This window comes from Cupressus sempervirens, chromosome 1 (assembly GCF_028749045.1).
Source record: "Cupressus sempervirens isolate cs-2001-9-10 chromosome 1, ASM2874904v1, whole genome shotgun sequence".
NCBI classification, from domain to species: domain Eukaryota; kingdom Viridiplantae; phylum Streptophyta; class Pinopsida; order Cupressales; family Cupressaceae; genus Cupressus; species Cupressus sempervirens.
The window spans coordinates 316,998,611-317,011,012 of record NC_143118.1 but is presented as its reverse complement, the minus strand read 5'-3'; the positions used below and the strand labels follow the sequence as shown (position 1 = coordinate 317,011,012).

Below are 12,402 nucleotides of genomic sequence, written 5' to 3'. Positions count from 1 at the left end.
ATTCTTATACAGCACAATGAACAAGATTTAATGCCAATTTTTAACAATGTTTCCATTGTTTTGTCAAGAATCTCATATTTTCTTAAAAAATTTAAGCCCTAACACTTTTTTCCCCAAGTTTCAACTATGTCCAAAATTATTGAAACTATTTTAACTTGTTTGCCAATTTTTTAATTAAAGTATTATATTTTATTCTGCGGTTTCAATTTTGTATGTATAGGTTGAAATGTGATTTAAATGGCAAATAGAGATTCACCCACAACTGGGTTTGTTGTAGGTTCTACCAGTGCCTTAGTAGATGCATGCCCATCTAGATATGTAGGCACACGTCCTAAAAAGGTTAGAGATAAGGTTTGGAAGTATGCCTTTGAAGGAGCCAAAATTAATAGCATAATTTGCATAAAGTGTGAAAAAGTAATAAGTGGAGGCATATACTGCTTGAAATACCACCTTGTAGGCATTGCGAAACATGACATGTGGGTTTGTAAGGCATACATAAAAGAAATAAAACGAGAAATGAATGCCTTGCTTGTTGCCCAAGAGTACGAAAAAATGCAAAGGGAAAGGGCAAAACTATCTGCGAGGGCAGCCATTATTGTGATTGGACATCATAGGTGTAGCCTTCATTGTTTACAAAGGACAAGATTTGTGATTTAGAGAGGCAGGCTATGGAGGATGGTGGATTCACAGTGGGATTGGATGACATTGAGGAGGATGAGGAGTCATTGCCAATGTCAACACCATCTACATCCAAGATAGAGGTCGAGTGACAAATAGTTGTGCAGAGGGATGAGGCACAACCATAGAAGACTTCTAGGACTAAACCCCCTACCCCACCAATAGTTTTTACTAGAGCTTCTGGGAAGGGGAAGAGGAAGATGTAGACTATTTTGATGTTGTATTTACTTATACTTTTACAAAGACAATTTGCTAGTTTTACTTAAGAATTCAGAATATCAGACTATGACTACTGGCCCTCAACATTCCACATGAGGATGCCTTTTTGTACCCTATTTGCATTCAAACATATCTAGACTCAGCTTGTTTGTTTTGTTTACCCATTTACCGTCTAATTTGATGCATCCTTTCATTGTAACTTAGCAAAGAAATGCATTTTTAGTTAAATTTAAGCAATTTGTTTATTTGCCATTTTTTTGTTGATAAATTGCTGATTAATCTCTAAATTTTTGCCATTGTTTTTGGCCCTTGGCGATAAGTTACCAATTATGGGTTCATGGTTTAGCTGATTCACATTCACTCTAGACCTAGTTAAGATGGAAGATCTCATTAGAAAGCATTTTCCTCAGTTTTCTGCAAAATGGTGTAAGAGACATCCTATATTGTATTGAGGCTTGAGCTTCTTATAATGCTGAGATCCTAATCTTTGTATGGTCACATAGAGCCAAACATTGTCACCAACCTCAAAATATGGGGAGCGTCTTTGTTAATTACTAGGGTCGTTGAGTGTACATTGACTTCCAAAGTCATAATTAGTTTTGTGCAATTGCATTCCTACTCTGTTCAGTCTTTTGAGGACAGAAGAAAGTCAACTTGTTTCTTGAGCAGAAGATTCAATGGAATAATTAGGAAAGGATTATTCTGTTGATTCTTATAGAGGATGAAATCAATGGTTTCTTGAACCAAAGAGTCAATAAAATATCAAAGGAAAAGGTCTTAATAGCATTGCAAAATGGATACTCTGGTGAATCTCCTGGGTATTGCTGGGATGATTCTGCGCGACTTTTTATAACTTCGCAATTATTTCTTTTGGCACTCTTTATTTTTACTGTTTATAAATGCAGATATATCATATATGACCTAAAATGTCCACTCTTACCTATTTCCATTCCTGTCTTACCTTGTTGGGAAGAGTGAGTGAAAGTATTAACATTCTATTATATGATATCATGAGGGACTCACTAGTGTTTGTTTCTTTATCATTCTTAATTAGTAACATGTTTATTTTACTAAAATGTTGAAAGCTGACGAATTGTAGGCTAACATATATCATTTAAGCTCTGTATAAAGAAAATAAAAAGTTTTAGCATTCAGATTCGATGCCCACTATATAATGTAACCCCTTTTATGATTACCTCATTATTTTGAACTTTGTATTACCTGCCAGATCTATGTCATAAAGGCCAGATATTTTATTAGATAAATGCATTTATTTCAGTGAAGATAGTAAGAGCTTAACCAGCATGTAAGCATTGAATATAGGAAATGATAGTTGAATGTAAGTTTAAGAGAATTAGTAATAGTATAGAGTTTTCCTTGTCCTTGATGCAAGCAATGGATGTTGAATTTCTAATGATGGCAGGTTGTTCGCTGCAATTATTCTTATGAAGAGAGAAGGGCAATGGTTGAGCTCACTAGCTATATAAAAGGAATCGGTGCAATGATGCAGAAATCTGATACAGTGATTGCAGATGCTTTGTGGGAAGCGATTCATGCTGAGGTTCAGGATTTTGTGCAAAATAAGCTGGCAACTATGCTGAGAACAACATTTAAAAAGAAGAAGGATCTTTCACGGTAATTTTAATCCCTGATACAATGACTTTTAGAAATATTACTTTAGTAAATGCTGTTCCTTTTCCTTGCTGCCATTTCATTTCTACGATCTATATTCTAGATTTAATAAGCTAACCATATAGGCTCTCAATGCTGGTGAAATAGATATAAGAAGTGGGTTGGAATGCCTTGAAAGATGATATTGGTGTGTTTCAGATTTGCTTCTGTTAAGATTTATCCATCATGAATTTCCAGGATTTTGTCAGACATGAGGACAATAGCAGCAGACTGGATGGCAAACACAATCAGGCCTGAAACTCACCAGAATGCTTCACGACGAGGGGGTGATGACAATAATGGGGTATCTTTCCAGCCAAGGCCTGTGGCACCAACGGCTGCTCAGGTTCACTTCTTACATTGGAACTGAGTACTATTTTATGATGTTAATCTGCTCCTATTATAGAGACTTTAAAAGAAAGCTATGGAGCTCATGAATTGAGTTTCTTGTTCCTATCTTTGATGCTGGGTTAATGCTTCTTTTACTGCACTTAGAGAATAAAAACAGTACAAACTTCTTTCAAGCAGAGTTAATGTTGAACCAGGAAGAATGCTTATACTAATGTTTAACATTATAATTGTTAGGAAATGGGTATGGGTCTACCTTTGATCAGCACAATTCATTGTGACTCTTTCTTGATAGTTTTATTTTTGCGCTTAAGAAGTTTGATATCATGCTAGGAAGAAAGTCCAAAAAGAGGCCTAGTAATGGAATAGGAAACACACAAGGAAAGATAAATAAAGAGGGTCGACCAAAAATTAAAAATACAATGTGACAAAAGGTAGGTGGCTACCTTGGAAAATTCTAGAGAGCTAAGAAGAGATGAATAAAATAGAGAATTGAAGTGGTTCAAGGAATTCATACAAACTCAATAGTGTTGGAAAGCTTATTTGAGGGTTCAAAAGAAGCTTTAAAGAGTTCTTGTGCATCATAAAGTAAACATGTACTCCTATAAGGGGAAAAAAATATTAACAAATATAAATTGATATGAGTTATCTAGAATCTAGATAAAATGCCTATCTAGATTCTAAATAAAATGCCCATCTGAAGCTAGTTTGATTTTGTTTAAATACAAAGATTGTATTCCATTTTGCAAAACTACTATAGTTAGAACAAAAGAACTTTGCATGTTGTGTCAATATGCTTGTAATTGGCTCTAAATTATTTACTTGTCAAGTTTTGAGTAGTTATTAGGCAGAAGTTCTTGGTAGTTGGTGACGGTTATGTTGTGCTTGGCAATTGTGAGGTTCTTTAAATAGGTTTCTCGTAGTTAGGGAGAGTATGATTATTGCTTAATCATTTTAGTAAGATTCACATGAATAAAGATATGCTTTTGTTATTCTATTTGGTATGCATTCTTCTTTACATTCTTTTATGCAAGTATGAGTTTTATTAGATATAGGAGTAAAAGTTGCCACTATCATGTTAAAGGCATTTGGTTTGATTTAAGACATTGATGCCCTGAGACCGCAATACAGGTGTGGTTCTCTGGATCAAACGACCAGACGATCTCTAAGGTTAGTGGAGCAAAGAAAGAAACTAAGGGTACTATGAGGTAGTTGAAGAGACTCCATCAATGCATAGTCAAAGGCAAAGTCATACTTGAAGAGAATGTCAAAGTTGAACTCTATGTTGGAGATGCACTTGGGAGAAAAATATAACATTCAACTTGTTACGAACAACCATATGGAGGAGGAATTGGTGGAGATAGCTTGACACCATCCTTTACTTGAAGAAGTGCACATTCATCTTATAGACCAAGTTTAGTACGAAGAAATAACTAAATTCCTGAATTCTGAAATGGAGTTAATACTTTTTGGAAGATGAAGATAAGGAAGCATATGAGAACACTTTCTAGGCATCAGACGTGAACTTGAGTCTAAGACGCTCAAGTTGTAGGTTGTAGAGATAAGAGGCTTTGTTGGTGGAACTAATGGTGTTTGGACTATTGTGATTTTTAAAAGAGGCGACGGTTTCGATGTGCTTGAAAGTGCCCAAAGAGAGAAGGAACGTCTTGACCATAATTTGTTGACAAGGTAATAAGCACTACACTCACATTGAAAAGTGGTGATCCTCCAACAAGCTCCATTATTGAGTTAGAAAATTACTAAATGGACAGTTTTGAAGTCTTGAGTTTCTCAGTCATGACAACATTGAACAAAAATGTGGATGAGAAATCCCCTTTTCCAAATCTGTAGGAGAAGCTCTCTAATTTAATGCAATATAACAAGCAAAATTTAATATGAAATCAAGCTTGGTAATATGAACACACTATAATTTGTTCTTCGGGGTTTTGCATAAAGATTAATACATGAGCAAACATGACTTATTTGTTTCCGATCTCAAAGGCTAGAGCACGAGACTTTGAAGAACTTTTATCCTCACCATTCAATTTTCTCAATTTATAATAGGTAAAATATAAGCAAAAATACTATCTAGTATCAAAGGATTGAAAAAAAGATCTTTGGAGTTGTACCAATGATTAATTTGATCTTGAAGTAAAAATAAATTAAAACTACTAATAAGCTAATATTATAAAGAGCTACTTTATTAAAATATGCTAAATTGTTTTTATTTACATGTGCAAGTCTTAAGTATCTGTAATTAAGAGTATAGGTAGAAGGGCTTTGATGTTATGCCCCCTTGTTATAAATGAACGAAAAAATGAAGACCTTTACTCTATTTTATTTTGTTTAGGAAGAAAAAATAAGGGAAATAATTTAACAATAGTATTTTAAATTGGGCTGAACCGTTCATTCAAAATGACAATTTAAATACCATTCTTAAAGTGGGAAAAATGTTTATTATTTAAACGAGGGAAAAAGTTAACAACAAATTGAGAGCCCAAAAGTGGCACGTATAAAGCAAAGGAAAATTCTGAAAGCAAATTAATTTATTTGTGATTGTATTGAGTTCCATTATAAATTTAGCAGTCAAAGACGAAAACACATGGTGTGGGAGATACAAAGAAGAAAACCCCTCTTAGTTTCCATTGTGGATTTGTGGATAAAATCTCTCGTCCATTGGTGGTGATTTTGTTTGGGAATCACATTTGAGCTGCTTGTTGCAATTTATTCCATCTGAGACGATTTACATTTGGAATAAAATCAACATATTATCAATATTATTGGGGATTGAGGTCACATATAGCTGTGGCTACTTTATATTTGGTCCTCCAACTGTTATTAATGTTTCACTAGCAATTTTGGCAGAAATTTCTTTACATTTTATATTTCCCATCCACTACTCTACAACTTTCAATCATAGGCAGCAACACCTTTGCTTCGGTTGTACATTTAAAGAAGCATGCAGGCCTGCACTGTACAGTTTTTCATTACTGTTACAGTCTACACCAGCATTTGCACTAGTTTTAGACTTGTATATCACCCTTGTATTCACCTATTTGCAATCCTTTACCTGCTTGTATAGCTGTAGATTGATTTCAGAGGACTGTTATTATTTGCAAATTTAACTGAGTCTTTGCTAATCTATCTTTTTCTGTTCAAGAGTTTAATGCTAATGATTTTAGCCGTTATTAAAATGAATTTTATTTGCAATGAGATTCGAAGGGTTACATAATAAATTTGGTAACATATATTGTTGGATCTAATGATTAATCTCTGTTATTTTCATGACTGAATCTTTGAATTAAACGTGAATTTTATTATTGCTGATCCTACTAGTGTAGGCTTTAGTTGTATATTATTGCCTTTACTTTTCAGTTTATTTTAATAATCATTAAATAACAAAAAACTATACTTGAAAGTTTCCTGACTGGTGACATTACATTGGACTTTTTTTTCTTCGAACTGGTCTTTAATGAGGAATATATGTTTATCAACTAGTGAACAGAAGGCACATGGTACATGCTCAATTTAGATTCTATATGTTAATATGTCCATTCCTCTTGCAAGGATAACTTTTTTAGAGGCTCATCATAACTTGTACTTATTCTACATCTGTACAACATGTTCCTTGTTCATCTTATCTTGTCTTCCCATGACTCTAAATGAATGTTTAAATAACTTTGTTGAGGGTTTTTAATTTATCCATCTGTTTCCACATTATCTTTTAAAAATATTGTACAGAATATAGCATAGGCAGGTGTATTTGCAGCTGTTTGTGGTATAACATTGCTGTTCCTGGCCAGCATGACTTGATAGTCTGGTATATAGTTTTGTCTTCAAATATATCATTCATCAATTGTAGAGGGGTATAATGGTGCATGAAAAACTTCATTCTGCAAATGCTTCTTTGGACTTGATTTATTTATTGCAAAATTTACTTGTTCTGGGTAGAATTGAATGTGCACCCTTAAACCATTTCCATCTGGATCTAAGACATCTAATAGGCATGATCAAAACTTTGGTTTTGGACAATATCTTATTGTTTTCCTGCTTTGAAAATTGAACTTGATATTTTTCTTGAAGTGGGGATGTGCTATGCCTTTGTAAACAACAATTTAAGGAAGCCGAAAATGACATGAAACTATAAACAATGCTTGAACAACCAGCCCCCTCAAGAACAATCTGCATATCCAACCTATGCAGTCCACAACATCCATTAGTGTTAGTTGCAATGACTATGATCAATGATGTGATATTAGAGAGTCAGAGTGAAATTGCATAAATCAAAATAGCTCTTTGGGTCATATGTATAACTTCTAACATTAAATACACACCACTCAATATAAAGTAGATCTTACATTCATGCTATGCTTTTCTTACATAAATTTTAACCTCTGCATGTGCTGGTTTAACTGTGGATAAACTTTGAACAACTAGCCAGCATTAATACAAACTGTGAATTCTAATTTTGCAGTCCATGGCATCCTTATCTCAGAGTCGCAACCGCTTGGATATGTTATAAGAGTCATAGTGAAATATTAGGGTAGATGGCAAATGATTTAAGGTGCTCAATTCATTTTTTGTGTGGTTATAATAGCTCCCTGTGTCTATCTTATGCATCCTAGGATTATTATGTTAAATTTCTCTAACAAACATAATGACCTCTAGAATTTTGGTGCAAGGGTTGAAATTTCTTGAACTACCATTCACATTAAATAGAAAAACAATTTAGAAATTTAATCTTTGCAGTCCATGGCATCCTTGGCATAGAGTTAAAATGGCTGACATAGGAAACAAGAATGAAATATTGGAATACCGGGAAAAAGTTATTAAGGCATCTTTTTTGGTGTTATACTTAATAACCCCATGCCTCTAAACTTTTGAGATTAACTGTAACCTATATTCAACATTCATATATTTTTCTGGCAATCAAAAGAGAGTAGTATGCAATGCTTATAAGTTTTACTTCTATTCACCATAAAACAGCATGGGATACACTTCATGTATTTCCTTTGTTTAAGCGTTTGTTTTTTCTTTACTTATAGCTGGCAATTATTTATGAGTTCCATTTCATATCATCTTAATGAATGAAATATATTTGAATGGCTCTTGTTTAGGACAAGGTTATGATATAAAATATTTCGATTAAGAAACAAACATGTTTTGAAGGGTCCTTGAAACCAGATTTTGGAGGAATTTGGAACCTCAAACAAGAAGCTGCATAGAATAGAGAAAAGACAATCAGCAGCCCTACAATCAACAAACAATCAGCAACCCTAAAAGAGATACACATTGTAAGTACAGGCTGATCCAAACAAGAAGCCAAAGCCTCTAGAAACAAAGAGGGTTTTTAAAGGGCTCCCTAAGCTGGAAAAAAAACAAGGGTTTGATCAGGCACCCCTAACCTAAAGTATGGGTTTTAACAAGGCTGCCACAACCTTAGTGGGTTTTAACATGGAACCCAAAACTATCCAAGAAGAAGTTGGCTGAGTCATCCCAACCGAAAAACATCTTCTCCCCAACAAAATTCCTCTCAACCTCTATAGAAAGTGATCCTACCTCCATAGGAGGAAATGAAGAAGAGTCAAATCCATTGGAGAATTGCAACTAAACCAACACTTCGTCCAAGCAACCTTCAAAACGAGTCGACCGCCATGAGTTCCACTTGCCAACATGCACATCACCACATTCATAGGTAGTTTGTCCACCTCAATAGAAGTTGAGAGAAAGGAAGAATGAAACAACAAGATCCAAATTCACATGGTGACTAGAAGGAGACACTCCAGAACCAGAGGAGCTTCATCTCCATAGGAGCCAGAAGTGGAGGAAAAATGAAAAAAATCTAGCAAAGGCCCATAAAAAATGACAAGAAAAGACGTGGGGTTCCAATGAGGGAAAACATCGCCCCAAAAGCTAAAGACCTGCTAAACCAAGAGCAAAAGAAGTCAACACAGGCCCTTTAAAATTATCAATGTCCGATTGACTACACAAGCACCTACCAAATAAACTAAGAGAGCAGAGGCCTCGCCCATGGAAGGGAGGACCCCTTGCCATCCAAAAAATCTGCATGAGATAAATAGAACACCAACATTGACAAGCTCCAAACAAACTGCATTAAACAAAACTTGCACAACACAGGACGAATACAACACATCATGAAAGTTAGTGTCAACCAAAACAACCTCTTCCACCAAGCAACTGTCAATAAACGAAACTCCCAAAACCGTCCACCCTCTCTTCAGAGAAAAACATTTATGAACAATTCCCAATGAGACTTGGCACAGAGAGATAAAGGAAACCCTCTCAGAAACAACCAAGGAGAGTCTAGGGTAGGGCATAATGTTACCCTGCATCTACAAAGCAACCACCACAGCTGGGGTTAGAGAAGAAAAAACGAAGAAACCCAACTCAAACGTTCCCTCTGAATGGTCAAATTTAAGTATAGTAAATATTGAAAAACCCACAAAAAAACTTAAAAAGAGTCTCCAGACAAGAGATCCGTCTTTACCAGGCTGTGAAAACCTTGCACCAACCAGCTTACCTCCATTATACTAAAAACCACTTTATAGACACCAACCGACTTCCATTATATTGACAACCACTCTATAGACATAGCCACTTGACACAGGCAGAGGAGAAACAAATCCACCGAAGAGAAGAAAACCCTAGTGCAAGGCGAACAACACAATGGCCAAAGAAGAGACCACACAAACCAGTTAGCACCCTCGCAATGCCCTGAGAGTGCCTCTATCAGCTACAAACGAACCCAGCAACGAAGCTCCAAAAGAACCACATCTAGTGATGTGCACCAAGAGAGGGGACAATGCAAGGGAACAAAAGGAAGCCAACTTCCAAGGAGAAAAGCCAGGGCCAAAACCACCATCATCTTAATCATCAGATCCGTCGTCACCCTCATTTTGCATTCAAAAAATTTACCACCATTCCTTGTCCCGCTCTTACCTCTGTTTATCTTCCCCATTCCACTTAGTTAGAATTGAAGTTATATTTTGATCAAACTTTGTTTATGATATGAAATAGTTACCTCTGTTGAGATATAAATGTTTGATATTTTGCGTGCAGGTACATTGCTTGCAATTTTTGATACATGAGCTTGTTGCTGGTGACAATCCAAAGAAGACTGGAGGCCTTTTCAAAAACAATGATATAGAGATTCCTCTAAGAGATATGAGGGAACTAGAATTTTTTTTTCACAAGCTAACCTTTTTCACTCATATCATGGACTATTCCGGTATGTATTCAAACATTATCTATCATGAACATCACATTGATTTTAAGTTTTAATACAATATTATTTTGTTTGAGTTGCCTTTTGTTTTCTTATGTGGTGAAATAAAAAAAGTTGCTATCGTTTTCTTACTTCCGACTATGGAGGCCATGAAGCTTCAAGAGAAGTTTTCTTCTGTTTGCAAAACTCTGTTGCCCTTTTAACAAATCCAACATATCAAAAAACAAAGCAGAGCCGGTGCAAAGGAGCTCAGTTGTAGGGTGGAGGATGCATGCAAACAAAACAGCAGAATGTACGGAGAGGAGCTGGTCCACTTTTTCTGTTTATTGTTTTCTCTGATTATTAGGTCCTTTTGTGGAGAGGAACTGATCCACTTTTTCTTTTTACTGTATTAAGAGAGAGTCACCGAAGTATAGAAGAGAGGAGAAATAGTTTAATCTTAGTAGCTTGTATCTTAAGCAAAGGCAAATTATAGACATTTTGGAAGAATCTGCGACACATTGGGATGTTGATTCCAGGAATGCCACCGAGGTTGAGTCCAACAACTGCCAAGTCACAATCTTAATTGATTGTTGGAAATCTATCTTTATCCAATATTTTATTTACATCATCTAACTCTTCCTTTACAGTCTCAAAATCTGAACTGTCGTTTTACTTTTTTTTCATCACAAGTTTTCATTATATTTCTAAAGAATAAACAAAGCCGGTTAGCCGCAGAACTTGAATGAAAGCTTTTCTTTCTTCCTCTGAACCTTGCAAAGACTGAGTCACCCTATTTATTTATAAAATGGTTGGTGGAAAGCTGCATTTGATTTTTAATCTTAACAAGTTTTACCTGACTGGAGATGACATTATGAGAGTGTACTTTGTTTCTTTATTAATCAGTGCTTTTAAGGGAAAACCTATCCTAGTTATGGGCTCAATATTATGAACATCATATTATATTATGATTTATCACATGAATTGGGTGACGAAAAATTAGATGGATGATTTTTAAAATTCATTCTGACTATTTAAGGTTGCAAATTAGATTTGATAGATGATTTTGTTAATTAGTGAATTTGTTAATTTGTTAAGTTACCATCTAATATTCTTTTTCAGATATGATCAGTGTTCTTGAGTTGTTTGCAGCCACCATAGTGAACCTAACGGATCTCAGTTTCCTTTGGTTCAGAGAATTTTACTTGGAAACTTCTCGTGTGATCCAGGTAAATTATTGATGACATTCAATCAATGCAATTTTTGTAGCTTCTTTTGAGATGATCTTTTTGAATTTATAACTTTTTTGTTGGCACGTTGAAGTTTTACTGTTTTAAACATTTTTGAGATTAATAAATATCTAGCATTTTCTTTTAACTGTTCAATATTTGGAGAACCAATAATATTTAGAAATAGTTTTGATTTAAGTTTTTGGACAGCATCTTGGTATTTGATGTAAATGACATTATAATCCAAACATCCGTGATGATGATCTTCAAATATATGATAGTAGTCTGAAGAGTATTACTAAATGGAACTACCAGGCATAGAAAATATACTACCTTATCACAGTCAACCATAAAGCATACATCATCTCTATAATCTTCAACCAATTTTGGAGGAATTCGGAACCTGTTCTTCATCCTTTCCTTGAAATCTTCAAAATAATTTCCAAGCATGAGCAAATCCACATGATAATATACCAAAATAGCAATTCCTATATGGAAGTATACTTAAATATTTTGAGGGTTTATGTACTTGGGTGAAGGATGAACTCATGTTCGTTATTGGAAAATGAAATTGATAGATTGAGTGAAAAGACCTTTCTTAAAACCAATCCTCTGTTATTGGCACAAATATTATTGTATAATTTTATCATTGCTTTAAAGTTAGAAAATAACGAAGTTTCTATTTTATCACTTACTTTCAGGACCTTGAGTCGAGTGACACTTCAAAATTCATGCATAGAAATGTGTTTAGATTATTAAACAAGTCTTTTTTTTGAGTTATAACATAAAGTTACTTTTTAACAACTTAATTTTACTAATTTAAGTGTTATCCCTTTTTCACTGTCCTAGTAAGCTTTGAGAAAAATAGGCAAAGGATCTTCAACAACTTAACACTTTAGAAGAGGACATAACAGAAACCACATCATATACGATCTTCTTCTATAGCAATCAGAAAAATAATGTTCCTGATCCTATTAGACTAATCCAAGAATAAATGATATGCAACCCTGTCCCCATCCCGCCGCTAATGCT

The 12,402-nt window shown here is 34.7% G+C and overlaps 1 protein-coding gene across 2 annotated transcripts in view; it reads left to right on the top strand.

Annotated features, from left to right (window-relative positions):
- Positions 1–12,402, top strand: part of PIR121 (transcription activator) — a 341,166-nt gene that overhangs the window by 134,331 nt on the left and 194,433 nt on the right. For both annotated transcript variants that reach the window (XM_089823811.1, XM_089823814.1), the window contains 4 exons: positions 2,321–2,532; positions 2,767–2,914; positions 9,997–10,165; positions 11,294–11,370. In XM_089823811.1, coding sequence (XP_089679937.1) covers positions 2,321–2,532; positions 2,767–2,914; positions 9,997–10,165; positions 11,294–11,370 — 606 coding nt within the window. The remainder of the gene's footprint in view (positions 1–2,320; positions 2,533–2,766; positions 2,915–9,996; positions 10,166–11,293; positions 11,371–12,402) is intronic.